General features: G+C 41.1%; 2 protein-coding genes across 7 annotated transcripts in view; one reads left to right on the top strand and one right to left on the bottom strand.

Annotated features, from left to right (window-relative positions):
- tp53i3 (tumor protein p53 inducible protein 3) overlaps positions 1-22361 on the top strand; it is a 45849-nt gene that overhangs the window by 22649 nt on the left and 839 nt on the right. For 3 of the 6 annotated variants that reach the window (XM_039748954.1, XM_039748951.1, XM_039748950.1), the window contains 2 exons: positions 783-979; positions 2111-2449. In XM_039748954.1, the coding sequence (XP_039604888.1) occupies positions 783-979; positions 2111-2299 (386 nt within the window). In that variant the 3' untranslated portion in view covers positions 2300-2449. The other 3 variants (XR_005633075.1, XM_039748949.1, XM_039748955.1) reach the window with 3 other exon arrangements.
- slc25a27 (solute carrier family 25 member 27) overlaps positions 12488-22361 on the bottom strand; it is a 46482-nt gene continuing 36608 nt past the window's right edge. The window contains exon 10 of the mRNA XM_039748957.1: positions 12488-12670. The gene's annotated coding sequence lies outside the window, so the exon portion shown is untranslated. The remainder of the gene's footprint in view (positions 12671-22361) is intronic.

Below are 22361 nucleotides of genomic sequence, written 5' to 3'. Positions count from 1 at the left end.
ACCACTGCTTAAACCAACAAGTAGTATGTTTTTCCTTGCCTACACTTGGTATTCACTGAAATTCGTCTTTTTTCCCTGTGCTTTTGCCATTGTCTTTTCAAAGAACGCTGAAATTAAGGGGCTATTTATATTGATTTGCATATTCAAAGTGGCATAATTCTGGGAGGAGTTGGGGTGGGGCAGCCGGCGCGTGCACGTGCATTACATTTCACACTGACTGGGATTTATGTAGCGGAAGAACATGGAAGTCGGCGTACACACAGATTTATACATCTGGATTTTTTTGTGCGTATGCACATTTCTTTTTTGTCCATATGCCATGTTTTAGTGTGAATTCTATACACGCTGTTATACATGAAGCCCCTGGACATAGAGATCTTTATTCTGCAAACATTACTGGGGCTTTATTAAGTATTGGAGCTTTTATTCAAACACACAGCAAACCGGGAACTTCTTAGTTATCTGTGTTTTTCCAACTCTGTTCTTCCAATTAAAATAACATGATGGTATATAATTGTTGGGGGTTTAGCTGTAGAGAGACAGATGGAGAGGTTGGAGTGGAGCCGGACAGAGAGAGTGACTAGAGGAGCAGGTGAGACAGTTGGCTTTAAAGTTTCAAAGTATTGTACAATAAGTGCATTATGCAGTAAGATCTATTGGCAAACTTAAAGCCATTTTGTATTTAAGCTGAGTTTGAAAGGTTGTTTTCTCCTTGACTAAAGCAGAGAGCAAAGGTTACAATACTACTACCACTGTTATCTGTTGCACACAAATTCCTACAGGTCATGGTGCAGATATAATACTGGATTGTGTTGGTGCATCTATGTGGGAGCAGAATGTGAAATGTCTGAGTATGGATGGTCGATGGGTTTTATATGGCACTATGGGAGGAGTGGAAGTGCATGGAGATATCCTGAGACAACTGCTTTCCAAAAGAGGACAGCTCCTTACAAGTCTGCTAAGATCACGTAGCCCAGAGGTATGTATAGTAGAAAATAACCACATTTTAATGAATGGATTTTTACATTGTACTGGAAATATTACACTGAAGTTATTACATTTTGTGATTTTGTAAATACTTATATTGTTACTACTATGATATAAATACAGAGTGGTCCAGTCCACGTTTATGGAAATTCCATAGATAAGAACAAGCACATAAAAAATCTTTTTCAACTGAATTCAGTTAATTCCCATCTGTTGATTTCCATTTTATACTTGGAGTAAAACTAGTTTTGACAAGGGTAAATATGTAGCAGCCATCACTAGTAGTGAGGAATACTACTGCACAGCAGTCCTTGTACTCATTTTCAGTCATATTATGGTTTTGCGTATATGTGTTGCCGAAAGTAGCGGGCAGAGTGCGCTGTAAGCTCAGTCACTAGTAAGCAGTTTGATTGGTAGCTGGCCGTTCTCACCTTTGCCGTTTCAAGGATTACAGCTGCTGGGAGGAGGAGAAGGTTACACTCCTGGCGATCCACTGTTAAAGACAGCACATGTCACCGAATATAACTGGCAGCATGTGCAGCTGTGCCATAAGCTGTGTCATTTGTAAGCAGCTAGAGGGGCAGCTGTCCGTTTAGCAGAGAAATGACAGAACCTACCGCTTATAATTACCAGCTCCAAAATTTTCTTAGTGGGTATACTGATGGGAGGGGAGGTGACAGTCTGAGTGATCCTTCAGAAATGACAGCATGTCTTTAATGATGACTGTTCGTGTGAATAATCTATGAGGTACTGTCATTTTCAAAAACTGTTGGATGTTTAAGGATAAAGTCAACATACTGTACATGTCTGTAGTCCATTATAGTTTAAATTATTTGTGTTTTATGATATGGAGTACAATAATGCAGCTTCACAGTTATTTGATTAATAAACTTCAAACATTTTTCTGTAAAATAATAAAGCACTATGCATGTTTGCAGATATTTCTGTTAACTTGCGTACAAAAATCTTGTTACTAACCTTGGCAGGAATGGAGCTCACTTGTAATTTGAGCATTGTCTGTATATGTGTTTTGATCATATGTAATATGTTTTGTTAACTATGATCTCATTAAATGTGTGTTAATATTTTTGTGTTTTGATTAAAAATTGTTGTTTTGCTTCAGTATAAATCCAAGCTTGTCAAAACATTTGCTGAAAGTGCCCTGCCATATTTTTCTTCTGATTCACGGAGCCCTCTACATCCGGTGATTGACAGCATCTACAAGATGGACGAGATTGTGAGTGCCCATAAGCACATGGAGGGCAACAAAAACTTAGGCAAAATAATCATTAATCTAGACAGTGAAGATTAGTGCTGTATGAGATATTTACATGAGGAAGAAATACTACATTTTCTGTGCATCATGTTTTACTAAAGTAAACTAAACAATACTTTAACATAACAAAAAATTTTAGCAAGCCCGTAAATGTGAGTTAATTTTCAAAGCTACACTGTTATTTCATTCATTTACGAAAAAATGCCTTTGAGCATAAATGTGTCCTTCATGAAATCAGAGGCTGAGTTTAAAGATGATCAATTGGCAGTAGCCTCCTCTCAACCCAAATGCACAGAAGCATCACCTGCAGACACAATGTCTGGCAACAGTCCTGGAGTGACTTCTCCTGAGGTCACAGATGTTTGAATGGTTGTACTACTTCCTAGCTGGGATGATCAGAAAAGTGACTGGTGGTTCTAACTGTTTAGCAGTAAAGATGAGATTGGAGCCATGGGAACCAGTGACTTGAATTCAACAGCAATGAAAACCAAAACTGAAGACCCCATATTTACATCAGTGAAAACTGGAGGATTCTACTTGAGTACAGATGTAGACATTATTTTCCTTTTTATGACTTTGTTTGGTTTATCCAGAAAAAAATCAATTTTCTTTTTAACCAGAGTCAGGACAGGTATCTCTGTTCAAATCATAATTGGGCCACATCACTGGTCAAATGGTCTTGAAGATCCTCAGATTCATCTGGATCACACCTGATGCCAAATGAAATTTGTTCTGAATGTCCAGAACCTGCTTGAAACAATTAGACTGTTCTGACATTGGAAAACCACCAACGAGAGTTAATTTAAATACTTTGGCACTATCATTAAATGTATTAAAAATCTATAAAAAGAAATGTGTGTAGTATGTGCAAATTATTTGAATTAGATTTATGGATTTGTTACGACGCCATTTTTAACCAACACTGAAAAAAAAGATTGTTTTGAGAAAGGCACAAGGGCTAAAAGGGCATTAGATGTTTAAAAAATCACCAAAAGGAAAAAGGAATAGTAAAAAAAAAAATCCTTGAAAAGACTTTAATTAAATACATTTGAATAAATTAATCCAAGAAAAGACAAAAAGTTTAATAATAAACCAAAAAAGACAATAGTTACAAAAATGCAAAGGCACACAAATATAGAATTAGAAAAACATGAAAAACTATTACACATGACCATATATATTTTAAAAAAGGGAGTGTAGTCCAAAATCCAGAGTGTGTAAATCATACATTGAAAAGCAAAGGATCATATTACCAGAAAATCCAAAACAAAACACAAACATGAACATCCAACTTAAAGCCTTAGCAGTTTACATGAGGCATGTTGGGTGTTAAATAGGACTCGTGCAATGCAGTGTCAGGAGGGCCTGCCTCCTTAGACTCAAAATACGAGCAGCTACACATACAGTGCCCATCGAAAGTATTCAGCCTCTTGGAAATGTTCACATTTCACAACATTTAATCACAGCAGTGCGATATTTCAGCCAGGATACCACAGTTGAGGATCAAATTCATGTTTTATGCCGGTTTTGTTCAGTCATGTTGCTTTTATGTTAATGTTACTTTTATTGATCATGTGCATTGTTGTGTTTTTCTAAGTATGTAAGTTGCTTATGTTATGTTGTATATTTTGAGGGTGATTCATCCAGAAGTTTGGTCACCTGTTGTAATCAGAATAGAAGTTTAATATGTCAGTGTGCTCTGTGCAAATATTTTAAATCTTTTTCTTTTATTTCTACTCACATGCACAGTTGAGCTAGATTTAGTACAGAGGCCCAGCATTTAGAACTGCTAGGCAAAGCATTTTAAGACAAGACAAGTTAAGGACAGCAGGGAAGTGGGCAACGTGCATTATTTCTGTGTGTTAAAGTCAGCATGAAATTGTATCCTGTCGGTGCCTTGTTTGGAATGGCATGATTGACCTATATGGGGGCCTGCACATGAAGAAAGAGTATAAAGCCTTGGAACATTGCCCGGCACGCACCTTTGAAGCCAATGGACGGATGTGAGATAACGTCATCTGATCCAGAAAATCCTTCCAACGCAGCGAGGAAAATGGCAGACTCTATACATGGGGCCCCCACTCCCAAACTGGGTTTTTGTCATTGCGTATGTGATTTCTAACAGCCGTATCACTAAGGGAGGGGTATCGCCATTTTATATTGTATGTATATAGTTTCGGGTTGTGTAACATGCCGCAGTTACAAACAAACTTATTTCAACAAGGCAGCTAGCGCCCCCTGCTGAATACACCTGCCAAGAACTGCCCTCCACCCTGTATATTCAAAGGGTCTCCCACAGTTCCTGGCAGATAATTGGGAATGTGCTCTGGAGTTGGTGACTTCTAGTGTGTTTTGCTGTGCGTCATATTTTTGTGAATTTCTTCAATTTTGACATTTTGTTTTGTATTTCAACTGTTCTTGGGATTTAGTTTGGGACTTTGTTTGCTTTGGATTTCATTACTGACAGATCCCTTTTTTCTTTTTGTGTTTTATGGTGTTTCTGCTTTTAACAGAGTCTCTGAAAAATAAATCTTTTATTTCATGAAGATTCCACGTGGCCCTTTTTGAATCTAGCAGGTATTTGATGGGATTTCCCCCTCCAGTAGCCATTTTATTACTAGACTACTACTACTGTTTGGACTGACATGTTTTTTGAGAGTCCAAGGTCATAATAAATGGATTCATTAATTTGACTTTTTTATATTTATTAACAGAAAAAGTGAAAGCAGATATCTGCAAAGTGGTCAAAATTAATTATAAATATAAAACATTTAAACAGTTGCTGTCCTTGAAGCAGCATTTAGAAGGTTCACCTTTGGCACCTTATATAAGTCTGTGTGAAATGGTCTGTCTCTCTATCAGCTATACACATCACGTCACTGCAGTTTTTGTTCTGAGCATTAAAAGTGCCGTTTGTGTGTAGCTTTGGTTTTATCCTTAGGGTTGTTTTCTTGCTGGAAAGCAAATCTTCTCCTAAGGTGCAGGATTTTTGCAGACTGCATCAGATTTTTGTCAAGGATTTCCCTGTAATGTTGCTGCGTTCATTTTACCCTCAAAAACTGTTCAGGTCCTTCGGCAGACAAACACCCCCAGAGTATGATGCTGCCATCACCATGGTCCACAGTGGGGATGGAGTGCTTTGATAATTCATGGTGGTCAAATACAGTGCTTAGTTTAATGACTAGATGGTTCAGTTCTGTTCTCATCAGACCATTCCAGAGATGATGTGTGTGTTTTTTTCTCTGTACCTTAAAGCTGCAACTGGTGAAGCTCTTGTTGTCTACACAGCCTCTCCAATCTTATCTGCTGTAGCTTGTAACTCCTTCAGTTATCATACAGTACCTATAGAAAATCATCATAATCCTGTCAAAATCCATACCTGTTGTGACATTAAACCTTGAAAATGAAATTCAATTAAATATAACTGTTTCCGGCTGTGTTTACACGTTATAATCCTCAACATCAAAGTGAAAATAACATTTAAAAAAATCCTGAATAATTACTAAAGTTGAGGTAGTGAAATACGTGGTTCAGATAATGATCAGACACTCATGAGGACACGTTCTTGACAAGCTCAGGCAGAACGAAACCCCCGTCAAAAATCACACACCAGGCTAACTTGCTCCCACCTGACATACCTTGTAGTGGTGTTAATCCAGCTGTTCCTTGAGGATTCCACTGCTAGTAGTGCCAGGCAATGCAATGAATTCACCATGGCTGCAAAAGTACTCTCGGATAAAGTTGTGCAAAAGCACAAGTTAGGAGAAAGACACAAAAAGATTTCTAAGGCTTTAACTATCTTTTAATTACTGTTCAGAGCACTGTTAAGAAATGAAAAGTGTAAGGCACCAACATCTTGCCTAGATGATGCCATCCCACCAAGTTGGATAGCCAAGTGTGGTGTCAGTGCATAGCTTGGCAGTTCAGCAGGGCATAGGAGAGTGAGAGAGAGAAGGCCCAACTGACATCAGCAGAAAGCTGACTGTATCAGCTTGGAGGAGTACACGTCATCAGTGACCAGCTACATCTATAAGCGCATTGATGACGTCACTGTCTCCAAGTACATCATTACATGCCCCAACCAGAAACCGTGGATTACAAAGGAAGTGCGTGTGCTACTGATGACCTGGGACGAAATCGCCTTTAGAACAATGAGGGCCAAACTATCCCGCACCATAAGAGCAACAAAGCGCTCACACGTCCAGAGAATCCAGGGATTTTTTCTATATGACAAAGACGCACGGAGCATGTGGAAAGGCATCCAGGCTATCACTAATTACAGGAAAACACCACCCACATGTGACAGTGACGCCTCCCTTCCAGATGTGCTGAATAAATTCAATGTACGGTTTGAAGCACAGAGCAATGTGGTGATGAGGAAGACCACCTCTCTTCCTAGCGACCAAGCATTAAATCTGACTATGGCCGTGGTGAGAAATACTCTACAAAGAGTCAACCCATGAAAGGCTGCAGGACCAGACAATAGTAAGGGAATGTGCAGACCAGCTGGCAGATGTTTCTACTGACATCTTCAACATCTCCCTGAGCACCGCCTTTGTCCCAACCTGCTTCAAAATCACCACCATAGTTCCCGTGCCAAAAAAGTCATAAGTGTCCAACCTCATTGACTACCGTCCCATTGCACTCACTCCCATTATCATGAAGTGCTTTAAGAAGCTTGTCATGAGGCACATCAAAACCCTGCTGCTCTCTTCACAGGACGCCCTGCAGTTTGCTTATCGCCGGAACCGTTCAACAGATGATGCAATAGCCACCACTCTCCATCTGGCTCTCGATCATCTGGACAATAAGGATACATACGTTTGAATGCCGTTTATCGACTTCAGCTCAGCATTCAACATGATCATTCTTCAGCAGCTGATGGAAAAGCTGAGCCTGCTGGGACTGAACACCTCCCTCTTTAACTGGATTCTGAACTTCCTGACTGAGAGACCTTAGTCAGTCAAGATTGGAAACATCTCCAGAACCACCACACTGAGCACTTGAGCCCCTCAAGTCTGTGTGCTCAGTCCATTATTGTTTACACTGCTGACTCATGACTGTGGAGCAACGCACAGCTCAAATCACATTATAAAATTAACAGATGACACGACTGTGGTGGGTCTCATCAGCAACAATGAGTCAGCATACAGAGAGGACGTGCAGCGGTTAACGGACTGGTTTAAAGCCAATAATCTGTCTCTGAATGTAGACAAAACAAAGGAGATAATTGTTGACTTTAGGAAGACTAAGAGTGCCACTGAACATTGACGGCTCAACTGTGAAGGTCGACAGTAGCACCAAATTCCTGGGTGTCCACCTGGCAGAGAACCTCACCTGGTCCTACAACACCAGCTCTTTAGCCAAGAAAGCCCAGTAGTGGCTCTACTTCCTGCGTATGCTGAGAAAAGCCCATCTTCCACAAGCTATTCTAACAACATTCTACAGAGGAACCATAGAGAGCATCCTGAGCAACTGCATCACTGTCTGGTTTAGAAATTGAATGGTCAGGGATCGTAAAGCCCTACAACAGATAGTGAAGACAGCTGAGAAGATCATCGCTGTCTCTCTTCCTTCCATCATGGACATTTACACCACATGCTGCATCCGCAATGCCACCAGCATTGTGAATGGCCCAACACACCCTTCACACTCACTGTTTACATTCCTGCCATTGGGAAAAAGGTACCGAAGTATTCAGGCCCGTACCACCAGAATGTGTAACAGTTTTTTTTCCCCCAAGCTGTCAGATTCCTGAACACTCATGGACCAGTCTGATATCTGATACATGTGTTCTGCTCTGCAATGTTGCACATGTTTGCACATTTGACTGACATGCACCTTGTTATATGTTATGTGTTGTGGATTCTTCATTGTCCTGCGTTCTATGTAGCACCATGGTCCTGGAGAAACATTGTTTCGTTTCACTGTATGCTGCACTACTGTATATGGATGAAATGACAATAAATACTCTTGAATCTTGAATTCACTTACAGCCTGTCCATGCGCCTACAGGTAAAGGAGTTACTGCTTTAGAGCACACTGACAGGGAGGCTGATTTAGAGGGCCATTAAAATCTAGAAGGTTGCAGATTCGCACCTTGCCGCCAGTAGTTATCACGGTTCAAATCAGCAAACTGAGAAGGCTTCATTGTGTGTGTTTGTGTGTGAACATTGCCCTAATTGTCAGGCTTTGCATAGTGGTGGGTATGGAGAGTGTTGTTGGACTATCAAGTAGGGGTGGGAGAGCGAGGGCCGAGCTGACATCACCATTGGATTTGGATGAGAACAGGTCATTCAGCCCAACAAAGCTTACCAGTCCTAGCCAGTTAATTCTCCTAGTGACATCAACTCGAGTTTTGAAAGTCTCTAAAGTCTTACTGTCTACCACACTACTTGGTCTCTTATTCCAAGTTTCTACGGTTCCCTGCGTAAAGAAAAACTTCCTAATGTTTGTGCAAAGTTTACCCTTATCAAGTTTCCAACTTTTTCCCCTTGTTCTTGATGAACTCATTTTAAAGTAACAGTCTCGATCAACTGCACTAATTCCCTTCATAATTTAAACACTTCAGTCATGTCTCCTTTTAATTTTGTGCTTAAACTGAAAAGGTTCAGCTTTTTTTAACCTCTCATCATAATTCAGCCCCCGTAGCCCTGGATTCAGCCTAGTCGCTTTTCTCTGGACCTTTTCTAGCTCTGCTATGTCCTTTTTGTACCCTAGAGACCAAAACTGCACACAGCACTCCAGATAAGGCCTCACCCGTGTGTTAGAAAGCTTGAGCAGAACCTCCTTGGACTTGTACTCCACACATCGTGCTGCAGTATAACCTAACGTCCTGTTTGCCTTCTTAATGGCTACTGAACGCTGTCTGGAACACCAGGAATTACTCTGCCGTGTTCAGCTTATGGCCTGTCTGTACAAAGAAGTGACGATTGCAGAGGTATGAGGTTGTTCTATAGGTACTTTTGGTCTCTTGGAGGCCTCCCGCAATATGTTCTTCTTCTTGTTTGGTCACTCAGTTTTTATGGACGGCCTGCTGTAGCAGAAACACAGCATACTCCAGAGCAGTGACTTTGAGATTTTCTTGTCTCCATTCTGAGTTGTGCTTTTTAATCCCCTTTTCATGGAGTTATTTGGAGTGTTCTTTTACCATCATTGTGTAGGTCAGACCGCCATACTGACTCACTACAACATGGACCCTCTACATACAGGGGCATTTATCTTACAATCAGCTGAAACTCCAGCTAGGTGATCTCCATTGTGCCAGTGCTGTGACTTCTAAAACCAGTTGGCTGCATCAGTGAAGATTTAGGGGTGTCATATTAAAGGGGGGGCAGCACAGTGGTAGCGTTGCTACCTCGCAGTAAGGAGACCCGGGTTCACTTCCTGGGTCCTCCCTGCGTGGAGTTTGCATGTTCTCCCTGTGTCTGCGTGGGTTTCCTCCCACAGTCCAAAGACAGGATAGGTAAATTGGTGATTCTAAATTGTCCCGTGTGTGCGTGCGTGCGTGTGTGCGTGCCCTGCTCGGGGTTTGTTTCCTGCCTTGCGCCCTGTGCTGGCTGGGACTGGCTCCAGCAGACCACCGTGACCCTGTAGTTAGGATATAACGGGTTGGATAATGGATGATTGGATATTAAAGGGGGGTACTTAAGAAATCGGTTATTTTGTGTTTTAGACCCCTTTGCAGAGAGATCTTTTCACTTTGCCATTAAAGAGTCTTATCTATACTAATAAAAGGCAAAGCCCTCACTCACTCACTCACTGACCGACTCACTCATCACTAATTCTCCAACTTCCCGTGAAGGTAGAAGGCTGAAATTTAGCAGGCTTATTCCTTACAGCTTACTTACAAAAGTTAAGCAGGTTTCATTTCGAAAATTCTACGCGTAACGATCATAGCAGTCAACAACGTCCGCCACATTGAACTTTTTTATTTATGGCCCCATCTTCACGAAATTTGGTAGGCGGCATCCTTGCGCTAACCGAAACCGATGTACGTTCTTATTTCGGTGGTATGATGCCACTGTAAGCTGTCATATTGAACTTTTCAACGGTCTTTGTTACTTATGGGCCCATCTTCAAGAAATGTGGTATGCGGGTTCCCAACGTTAACTGAATCCTACTTACGTACATATATACGTCCCATAGCCTGCACCTCGGTCACCATGTGAGGCGCCGTTGGGTCCCTCATCCCAACTCCTCCCACGTTGTTGGCTGCCTGACTATATAAGGCCGTCCGTCACTCCGGTCTCTACATTCCCTTCCTTGCTTCGCCACGGTATTCACGTCTCCCTGCTGATAACTACAGCCTTTTTATTTAATCCACGGCTTCTCCGCTGTTTTATTGCTCGTTTATTACGATTACAGTTATTGTTTAGGTATTTTAGACTTACTTTACATTGTTCAGGTACCCATTTCCTTTATCATTCTAACCGTACCCCCGTTAACATGTCTATCGAGGTGATCACCATCGATCAAAGAACTGTCACTTACCGAGTGGTTTCCATGCCCGGAGATGGCACCTACCTTTTCCATTCTCTTTGTTACATATTGCACGGCCATATCAGGCTCACTCTTGATATCCGGAGGAACATTGTGTCTTATGTATTGAATGACTGGGACAGGTTCAAGGTGTGGACTGATGACGGTACAGGATATAATTATACTACACAGGAGCACTAGAAGAGTGAAATGCTTAAGCCCTTCACCTATGGTTCTGCATGTGAGTTGATGGCTGCCGCTGAATTGTTTGGTTGTTGCTTTCAAGTGTACCGAAATGGCCAAATATTTTACACCTTTTGACAACCGTCAATGCCTCTTAAACATCTTAGATTCACAGGTGACGATTTCAGTAGTGGATACTTTGATGTTTATGAATGTTTAAACTCTCAAAAGCTGGATGTGAAGTTATCGATGAAACTGGTTGTATACTTACAACGCTTGACAGATGCTGAATGTCTCTTCAACACAAGTCCTGCAAATACTGTCGTAATTGAAACAAACCATGAAACTCAAACCGATTATGACAGCAGCAATCCAAGCTGTGAGATTTGAGACAAGATTACTGTTCACATGGCCAACTGTACATTGCATGCTCAAGAGTAAGCTCAGTGCACAGCTTGGTCATATTACAACCGGAGGGCCGAACTCACAATGTGGCATACAAAGAGATCCTTAACAAATAATTATTGGTATATTTTCCCTCAGTTTAAAAAGGTTTAATTTTCTTTTTAATAAAAATTTTAAGGCAGTACTTCGCGAAGCGCGGGTATTTTGCTAGTCAATGATAAAAAAGCCAAATTGAGTTCAGTTGGATTCAATGTGGAACAACAATAAAATGTGAAAACTTCCAAGGGGGTGAATTCTTTATATACACACTGTAAGTACTTGGGGGTCCACATCTGTGATGGGCTCGAATGGTCTAATAACACTGATACTACTATATAAGATGAGAATGGGCTCCAAGTATTCTGGCACTGTCTTTTCATTTTGGAAGCACATATGCCATCAACTATCCTCTTTCTTTCTTTCAATGCTCTTCTTTTAGACTTCTCCATGCTTCTGCTTAACCCTTATTTTGTTGACCAAATTAGTTATTGTCTCCTGCTGGAAAGCACCTGAATGTGTTACTGAAGACAACTGGCAGTCCTCCTCCTCCACTTGAATGCACCGTGTGTTGTCTGCAGTGTGTGTTAATGGTGCCTTCACTAGTGCGAGTGACACTTGATCCATCCATCCATTTTCCAACCCACTGAATCCGACCACAGGGTCACGAGGGTCTGCTGGAGCCAATCCCAGCCAACACAGGGCAGAAGGCAGGAACCAATCCTGGGCAGGGTGACAAACCACCGCAGCACTTGATCTACTGCTGCTCAATTATTGAATTTCTCTTTTTCTTTTTCTCTAATGCCTCGACTTTGTTTCTCTAAAACTATTACTTACTGTTTTTTCTTATTCTTGATTAGTTGTGATTCTTTAAATCCCATTTTGTCTTCTCTAGTGACTGGATTCTCCCAGAATATATTACTTCTTCGCTCACTCTAAGTTGCAGAGGCAGGGCGGACTGCTTGTCTGTTTTCTTTTCTAATGCACATTTTTGTATCTCCTGTCATTTTATCTTAATCAAATAAAACGTTAATCACAAAAAAAAAAACCTGTAAAAATGGACAGAACAGCCAAAGAAGTCTGAGCTCCTTTAATGGTGGTGCTGACATCCTTCACATCTAGTATCACCAAGCACCTACATTAGAAAGGGCAGAGCAGACCATTTTCCATAGGAGACTTTGTTCTTTTAATGTGAGTAGTGACATCCTTCACATTGTGGCGTGCTGGACTGGCCCGGCAGCATCACTTTAAGAGAGACGCACCAGATTATCAGGCTCATTATATGGGACACAATCTGGACCCCTGGAAGTAGCAAAGGAGAGAATTAAAACAAAAATGATTGCCATTATGAACAATGCTGCCCATATTCTCTCTGACACACACTTGAGGACATTCAGCAAATGAGTTATTCAGCAGAAGTGTGTCAGGAAACACTATGGGGGCTCCTTTATACCAAGAGCTATCTATCCATCTGTCTGTCTGTCTGTCTGTTTTACTTATAAACCATCTTTACACTAAATTATAAACTGCTGAGTTAAGACGGCTATCATACGGTGTCATGATAATAAGCAGCAACATCTGTAATCCTGTTCAGAAGTGGACTACAAATACCAGAATTCATTGTGCAAGATTAAAAAAAACAAACCAATTGTCAACGCCCATTTCCTTAAAAACTGGTTTGACTTGCGAAGCTTCAGATACAAGTTTCTTTGTTGCTGAGCTAAATAAAATGTTTTTGGATTCCACCAGGTAAATTAAAGGGCTGCCTGATGTGGCTTTGTGTTCGGGTGTTGTGGCTTTCGGATGAGTTCTTACTTGATTGGATTTTGTCTCCTGTTGCCGTTAGTTATCAGAAGTTACAGCATTTGAAAAAAATGGCGGGATAAGTGATCTGCGAAGAGGCCAGGGTGTAACCTGTAGAGCGTCTTTAAAGTGCTCGTTGTGTAAATCAGTCTTGTTTTGTGGTTTGTGAAGTTAGCTAAAGACATCCCATAAAGGCTTTCAGCTGCCAAAGGCTGTTGACTATATGAAGACATTTTTAAAATCGCTGGAAGTATAAACTGCAGTAGATCGTTTGTTAGAGCTGTCAACATTTTTTAGCATTAATACTGGGAATGTTTGTGTTGTGTACAGATTAGATCTGTGGGCGTTGTGCAGACGGGACTTTTAGATGACGTGGCGCAGGAAACAGAGCTGGCGCAGCCACCGCTTGACTGCTTTTAGTGCTTCCACTGACAAATGTGTATTCCTCATTATTTCTTTATTAACTGACTGCTGAACACGAATATCTCTTTGTTATTTTATTATTAGTTTGTATTTGAATGATATATACATTTACAGATAAAAACTCTTCACGTGGATATTGCATACCACAGTGGTAAGCTCTATGCCCCCTTTGAACCCAGCACTGCTAAGAAAGTATTCAACCATCTGCCTGTGGTGCTTATTTGGATTAAATGCTGTCAGAAAGTAGACGGATATGAATAGCGTGACATGCACAGCAGTCCAATAGCGACGCCTCTCCTCTGTTCAGCACACTCAGTGGGGACGAGGGGCCTAAAGTCCAAACTCTGACCCGCTCCTCAGTGGCCATAGATGAGTTGGTCTCCTGTGAATGACGCTGGCTTATTTGTTGATGTCTGTTTCTGGCGCCCTTTTCTAGCGTGGTGTCCGTCACTGGGAGACTGGCTGACTGCTCCTGCTTCATGTTAGACGCCATCACATTACACGGATAGTGAGGCCTGCAAGGAAGAAGTGTGGCGAGTCGCATCATAAAGCTAATAAATGTTGGCAAGAGTTGTAACTCTTTGTGTTTTAGAGGGCATTAGTAGTAAACTTTGTGGTGCATCGTTCTGGCAGCGACATGGGAGTGTGTGAGAACTTCTCTCAGGCTGTCCGTGGGGTTTTGGAATATCAGCAGATCCATGGTAGGAGAGGAGGGAGCTATCCAGCCTGGCGCTGTTTGGCCACAGGATGGCGGGGGTGCAAAGGAGACTGCCTACTGACTGAGGTTTCATGAGAGCACACGGCCGAGACTCACGGTGGTGCACTGTCGCAGTGGTGTGCCAACAGGGTAGTTTGTCCTGGTCATCCGATTATGGGGCAGCCGCACAGATTAGAGATGCCTTGGGGACACTACGTAAGGTCGGAGTGGTTTATAGACGAGAGAAGACATGAGAGAGGAGCGTTCCTGTTGTTACATATTTGAGAACAGCAGCAGGCCTGCCAAGCAGTTTAGAAGTGACGGACATTTGGGGCGGCAGTCCGACTCCAGTTGTGCGGTGTGGAAGGGAACGGCAGACGTCGGAGGATCTGAGAACGGGGAAAACTCGGTAAAGAGTTTCAGCAGACTGAGTGGAGGGATGCGGTGGGGCAGGGAAAGCGCTGGTGTGGATTTCTGCTGTTGGTCGAGGTTGAAGAGTCACATTTGGGATTTTTTATTTTTAACCAGTTTTTATTTTCTCTGTATTTTTATCTTGTGTGAGCCAACATGAACAATGTTTGTGTAAAGAAAGGCACACGTTGGCATTCAAAGTAATGGGCTGTACTGCTTTTATTAAAAGGCGAGGTTAAATACTTAGGAGATATGTCAGTCTGTGTATGTCATTATGGCACTGGCACTGGCCCAGTCCTGAGCAACAAGATGCCCGCCAGTCCAATTAGCACCGGGGATCACAAGGAGGCCTTCATGTTTTAAAATGAGACAACATTATATAAAATCATTAACTGACATATTTTGTATTTGCAGACTAAAAATGTATTATGAGGACCTTATTAAAAGTGGTAAGTGGCATTCCTTCTTTTTTGTTGTTTGTAAGAGCCATTGTTTCTGTTATTTCTCTATTTTGTGTAAACTGTTTTGCTTTAAATGTTTACTAAAACTTTTAAAAGAAAATATTTGTCGGAGAATTATTTGAAAACACTATTGCCTGAACCATCCTATGAAGCAAACTAAAAGCTGCCGAAATTTGCTAATTCGGAACAAATGCCGCTGGTTATTTGCTGTTCATTTAAAACACGACTGCGAGTGGACAGAGAGAGAGAGAGAGAGGGTCAGTTTTTATCTTATTTTAGGTGGAAACTGTAAATAAAATATATAAAGCAGTGCCTTTAAGAAGAGTTTAAATTGGGCACTGAAAACGTTCACTACTCAGCTTTATTTTACATTTTTTATGCCACCCCAAATGAGATCATACACACATCTTACACTGGAACGGTTTAAATACATAGTATCCTGCCCTATAAATAATATATTTTAATTTGTGGCCAGAAGCATTATAAATATAACACACATACACACACACATATATAGTGATAAAAGGCGCTATATGAGCGCTGACCCAACACAGACTGACACCGGAGGCACATGTAAAATAAATAAACTTTTTATTTTTCTTCATTTGTGGGCCACGTCTTCCCCGTGCCCCTCAGGCACAACACGGCCCCAGCACTGAGCACAAACCACACAAAGTAAACCCCTTCATCTCTCCGAGATCCTCCACTCCTCCCAGGCAGCTTTGTCCCTCTTCCTCCTGACTCTGGCTTCCAGAGTAACAACTGCTGGCTCCTTTTATAGTCCACCAGGAAGTGCTCCAGGTGCTTGATTACCCGTTTCCGGTTTCACTCCCAGGTAGGGCTGAAGAGGCACCCAGACGGGCTCAGGAACCCCTGCAGCATCCCCTGGCGGCCTACCTGGATCTCAGCAGGGCTGTGGAGAATTCCATCTCCCAGGGAGCTCTGCAGGTATCTGGGGCACCTCTGTCACTCATGGGGGCTGCCACCCAGCATTCCAGGGGAGGTACTGTGCAGCCCATGGCTATTCCCCTGGACCAAGTACAGAAGGGGCCCCGGCTGTCCGCAACTATATATATATATATATATATATATATATATATATATATATATACACACAGTATATATATACACAGTATATATATACTAATGCAATGAGAATAACATATTTACCCTCTTACTGATTGGAGTATTCCTGTTAAACTGAGGTCCACTATGCTCGATGAGTATTTATCAGAGACTAAATAAAACGATCTATTTGTTTTAACTGACAAAAACCAACATCACATTAAAGTTCAATAAATTCTGACAAGAATGATACCAAACATATATATGTAGATTTTAAAATAAGCAGATTTAAAGCGTGACAGAAAACGTCACATAAAATTGTTGCACAAAATCGTTGCGCTTTTAGGCTTAGAGAGTAGATAAATATTGTGATGTGTGAGGCCCTGTGTTGCACCCCAAAACACGAGTCTCAGTACTTTAGCAAAACCAGCTTTTATTCATCTTGAAATAGGAACAGCACGGTTATTTATTGTTGCGTGATCTGCCACTCTCCTATACACAGAAACAGCAATCAGGCAGGGTCGTGACCAGGTTAGTGGCCAAGTAATACCGTTCCCTGCATTTATAATGTTCCTTGCTTCACCCATCGATGGCAGGTGCTTATACTGTGGCTGCTATCGGTTCGGATTCGCTTCGGCGGCAAGCCACTGCAGCGCTGGGAGCCTGTGGTTGCCCAGGCAACAGATAAGCTGTCTTCCACAGACACAGCAATCACACTTCAGGGTGCTGTTTGGCGTGTCGTCCCATTGTGGGGAATCCCAAAAGAGAGATCAGAAACCTTACTATATGTATGCTGTATATATAAAACAACAGGCTTAGCCCCTCCCACCCCCACCTGGTACCCTCATGGATTTGAACCTAACTGAGCACAAGAGTTGGTGACTTCGTCTGCTGGGCGATAGGAATAGGAGGCTATGCTGCTGTTCATTAATGCAGAAGGTGATGGTGGTGTCAATGTGACATTCTTGTTTACAAAATGTTATTTTTTTGTTACAGGTCTCCAACTTCAAAAGGAAAATAATAAAGCAAGGTAATGTTTTTTAACTGGTTTTCTAAGAGTTCTGCTTTAGAGGAAGCACAACTGCCATCAAATATACACCATTATCTGACCTGTCTGAACCTTTTGTGAACTGCAGGTCTCAAGCACAAAGAGTCACAAAATTACTTATTAAGTGCCCACCAGAGGGTGGGAAACCATCAAACTCCTGCCACTAATGAAAAGAGCGACGAAAAATTTTTTATAAAGAAAAAAAGATTTTTTTCACAAAAAATACTCTGTTACAAAATAAAGCTCTAAGGAGCACAAAAGAGAAAAGGAGCTGCCTGAAAGGCAAGCCAGAGGAGGACAAGTCCCAGTACGAAATCCAAAAAGTGGTGAAAAATCAAAGTGAAAGGTCACAAAAAAATCACAAAAACAATGAAATAACTCTAGAGAAACTCACCACACCATAAGCACACTCAATGAGCTGCAGGGTACTATGGGTGTTTACTCTCAAGTGCTGACGGCATCCCTTTGACGGTGATGGGCAGGTGGATCCAGCTCTTGGGGGACCACCACAAAACATAATGAACATAGCAGAAGTTATTTGAGCAGACAGAAACTAAATATTCAATAAAAAATAACTAAATAAACATAAATAAGAATTTTCACATTTTTCTGTTCCATTTTTGAAGGTTATGAAAGTTACGGAGAAAAGTTCTGGGGTCTGAAACAGGACAACCACAATGAAACTTGTATACGCAGATTCTGAACCTCTTTTTGTGTATAAGCAACTTTTATAAACAAGGCCCCAGGAGAGCGTGGCCTGTATTCTAGTTACCGGTTGGAATTGTATTTTATCACAGATGCATAACTTTTGCTATTTGAGTCTTTTTGACTTATTTTTATTGGCCCCACTTCTGAAAAAAAGCCCATTAAGGCAGAAATTAATCGCATACAGGGGCCTCATTTATAAAGCTTGCGTACGCGCAAAAAGATGGTTGGAATGTGTGTACACAACTTCCCATGCAAACTTAGGGATTTAAAAAAAGAGCACTTGACTGGTGAACATGCGTATATTTATGGCAACTGTGACCCGTGTGTACACAACATTTCAGATAAACTAGGAAATGCAGACAAGCCTCATACACATAATAATTCAAATCAACGAGCTGTTATTATACTGTGCGTTGACATGACAAATATACTGAAGCTCCCTGCCTCTGATAAACAGCAGCACATGTCAAGAGAAGCAGTGAGATCTGTGCCAATCACACTAGAGTGGCCCTGTGCCACCTCCAAAGGGGCGCAGATACCTGCATAACACTTTATCACTTCTTCAATGACACCATCACTGACCACACCCAAGCCTTCTGACACACTTCAGGGCACCAAAAAGGCGCCGCTGCCTTTCTGAACTGCACGTGAATGTCTGCTACTGACTTCATCTCCACTGCATTGGGACACGGCAAACGTCATGGTACTGCAATGGCAAGTAAGACATGGCAGATAAACCACAGAACGTTAGGACAATCTGGACAAAAGCAGGCCATTCAGCCCAACAAAGCTCGCTAGTCCTACCCACTTATTTCTTCAAAAAAAAAAACATCACCAAGTCGAGTCCCTAAAGTCTTACTGCTATCGTTCTTTGTGTAATGAAAAACTTCCTAATGTTTGCGCGAAATTTACTGTTAACAAGTTACCAACTGTGTCCCCGTGTTCTTGATGAACTCATTTTAAAATACCAGTCTTGATCCACTGTACTAATTCCCTTTATAATTTTAAACACTTCAATCATGTCACCTCTTAATCTTCTTTTGCTTAAACTGTAAAGGCTCAGCTGTTTTAATCTTTCCTCATAATTCAACCCATGTAGCCCTGGAATCAGCCTAGTCGCTCTTCTCTGGACCTTTTTTTTTAGCTCTGCTATGTCCTTTTTGTAGCCTGGAGACCCAAACTGCACACAGTATTCCAGATGAAGCCTCACCAGTGCATTATAAATGTTGAGCATAACCTCCTTGGACTTGTACCCCACACATCGTGCTATATAACTTAACATTCTGTTTGCCTTCTGAATGGCTTCTGAACACTGTCGGGAAGTCGATAGCTTAGAGTCCACTATGACTCCTAAATCATTCTCATAAGGTGTACTCTTGATTTTCAGACCGCCCATGTTAACACTAACTCCTGTGAAAAATGCTGCAGTAACATTAATATCTATTTCTGTAGCAAACCTTCATACACAGGATGTTGCTCAAAGTGCTTTAAAAGATGTCAAAGAGAAAAAGCAAATAAAATGTAGGCAAGACTAAGAAATAAGAAATGAATAAATAACATACAAAAAACAAGTCAATACACACCTAGGATGGACGTGTAATTCATAGACATTCCGAGTCGATTCTTAAGTCTCTAAAGATGCTAAGTCATGGTGATGAGTTCAGAGGTCAGGACACCCCTGTGCAGCAGGCCTGGATGGCGCTGTGCTCAGAGAACTGTCAGACTCAGTGTTTTTTGTAGGTTGTTTGTGTGTTTAAACTATATATATATATTGCTTCCTGATTATAAATGTGTCTAAATACATTTTTTCTCTCTTTCAGTTTTCAGTGGGAGCTCATTCTTACAAATATGACGGACCACTGTTACATGCCCGCTGGTGCAACACTGGGGAACAACATCATTATTAATACCACTGTGCTAGACTGCCTTCTAACTGGTCTGCACATAATTCACATATTACCAGATATTTGGGATATCATGAGTGTTGATCCTTTTTTTAACACCATATTTAATTTTTTAAACTTACAGAAATTTAATGAGGCTAAAATTTTATGGATTCTAAAATTACAAATTAACATTGGCAAAAATAGTTTTGAGAATGATTTTATTCAAATACATTGTGATATAAAAGACCACCTTGCAAATTTTAATGACATAAAATGTTCCCCTCAATTATCTGATGGTCAATGGAGTGGATCTGAAGAAAAAGTATACAGAACAACTATGAGGTAAAGTTACGCAACTTTAAAATCTTAATGAGCTTAGTGGCAGCCCATTGAAAAAGATGACTGGGATTTACTTCCATGCTTAATATATCAGAAATGAGTGTGTGTGTGTCTGTGTGTGTCAAAATTGGTGGGAATGTGTGAACTCCTTCATCCTCAAGTAGAACAGAAGAGATACGACAAATAAAAAGGAGAACATTCACTCCATCAAACCCGTTTGTTTAGCTAAGAGCTAAGATGTCCGCATATCACATCCAGTTTCTGCTTCAACAACACGTCTCAGTAGCTTTTTCCAGATTCTGACGGCTCTTTGCATGATGAAGTGCTGCCAGGCTTCAGTCCCAAATGCACTTCCCCTTACTTTCCACTATTGGTATCCTCAATTTTGTGATTCACCATTAGTTGACAGACTCCACGCAGTCTCCTCTCCTTAAGGCTAAACAGGTTTAAATCTTCAGGTCCACCAGAGTACGCCATGTCCTGGGAGAAGTGCCTGGTTGCTCTCCTCTGTGCAGCGTCAAGTGTCGCTTTTTGGTAGTGCGGTGACCAGAACTGCACACAACACTCCAGATGTGGTTTCACTAGTGCGTGTGTTATGTAGTCAGAACTACACATCATTCTACACTATAAGGAGTATTATTGGATGTATGGTGAGCTCACATTATGTACCCAATACCAGTCAATGGGTGACTCAGTTCAGATTTCCCTTTGCGAAGCTACCAAACTCAAACGCCATGGAAGGGGGGCATTTGTTTTGTATAACTAGTAAAACCCCAAATGCAGGCGGCTTAGTAGCACTATTTGTTCACGCTAAAACTATTAAGGTATGACATTTATTTCTGAGATTCCTACATTTTAATTTGTATTTAATGACATGTTGTGTTTTGAAATTCTGTAAAATGTGCAGAAGTTGTTAAACAGGGAGGGAATCTTGAAGTCAGAGAACGCGTCACCTTCCAAGGACAGTGTCTTCTAGAGGTACCGTACACACCACCGCATCAAATGATTACATCACCGTTCAAACTGTGTGACGCATTTGTGAATCTTGGTGTACCTCAGTCACTATTAGAAGGCTGTGTGGTTCTGAAAGATGATTGCACTGGCACTAGTGGCGCTGATGGGCCTGTCGGGGGTGCTGCTTGAATGACCTTGGTTATCACTGAAAATCCACACAAAGAACGAGTCAACGTGGCAGCACTTCACAATTCTCAGTTCAGTATACAAAGAGCATACTGGACAGTCAGATGGATTGGCTACGAGGTCAGTCCGGGCCCACCATTACATACTTTAGGCTTCTGAACTTTAGTAAGCTAAAGATGGCTCTGGGTTCACCAGATCATTCTGTATAGTAGCCAATGTGTGATTTCTGAAATGCAACCTTTTAATTTTAAGTTGATGCTTAATTGTATGTAGAAGAACCAAGCAAGGAGACTCGTAAAACAGAGAAGTTAAGCTTTTTTTGACTACAACCTCTAATTCTGATCTGTTTCAGGCCATTTGAAGAGTTTGGATATGCTATAGCATTTGGGAAAACATGCGTTCATCCGACCCTTGTATTGGTACATATTATTAAACAAGAATTACTGAAATATTTTCCTATATTTGTTACAGATGATTATGGCAGGTGAGCATTTCTGCAGAATGTTAAAGATATTATTACATCTTTTTTGTTATGTATTTGATTGCTTTGTAAGTATTTAAAACTGTGCTGTCTAATATTACACATACATTTTGATTTTGGGGATGCGTCACACCAGTGAGTTAGAAAACCGCACTATACGCTGGATACATGCATCGGGCAATATTAGACATGGCAATAAAATGCAAAACAATCACCAAAAACAAAGTCATAGTAATCTACTCTCTATTTATAAAATCCTAAGCCTAAAATGCAGTGTTTTTATGTCACTTTTTTATCACGCTTTAAAATCGGGCTTATTTTAAAACCTACATATATATATGTTTGGTATCATTCTTTTCAGGATTTATCATACTTTAATGTGATGTTGTTAGATTTTCAGATTCTTATTCCGTTTTTAAATTATAAACTAGAAAATATCAAGAACTCGCATCCTGTAAAAAAAGACTTTGTGCCAAAAGATTTAACCACGCCTGGGGCCGGAAATAAAAGACAAAGAGTAGGACAGCTGCA

Source organism: Polypterus senegalus, chromosome 3 (genome assembly GCF_016835505.1).
Source record: "Polypterus senegalus isolate Bchr_013 chromosome 3, ASM1683550v1, whole genome shotgun sequence".
NCBI classification, from domain to species: domain Eukaryota; kingdom Metazoa; phylum Chordata; class Cladistia; order Polypteriformes; family Polypteridae; genus Polypterus; species Polypterus senegalus.
The sequence above is the reverse complement of the archived record's forward strand: the minus strand, read 5'-3'. Positions and strand labels throughout refer to the sequence as shown.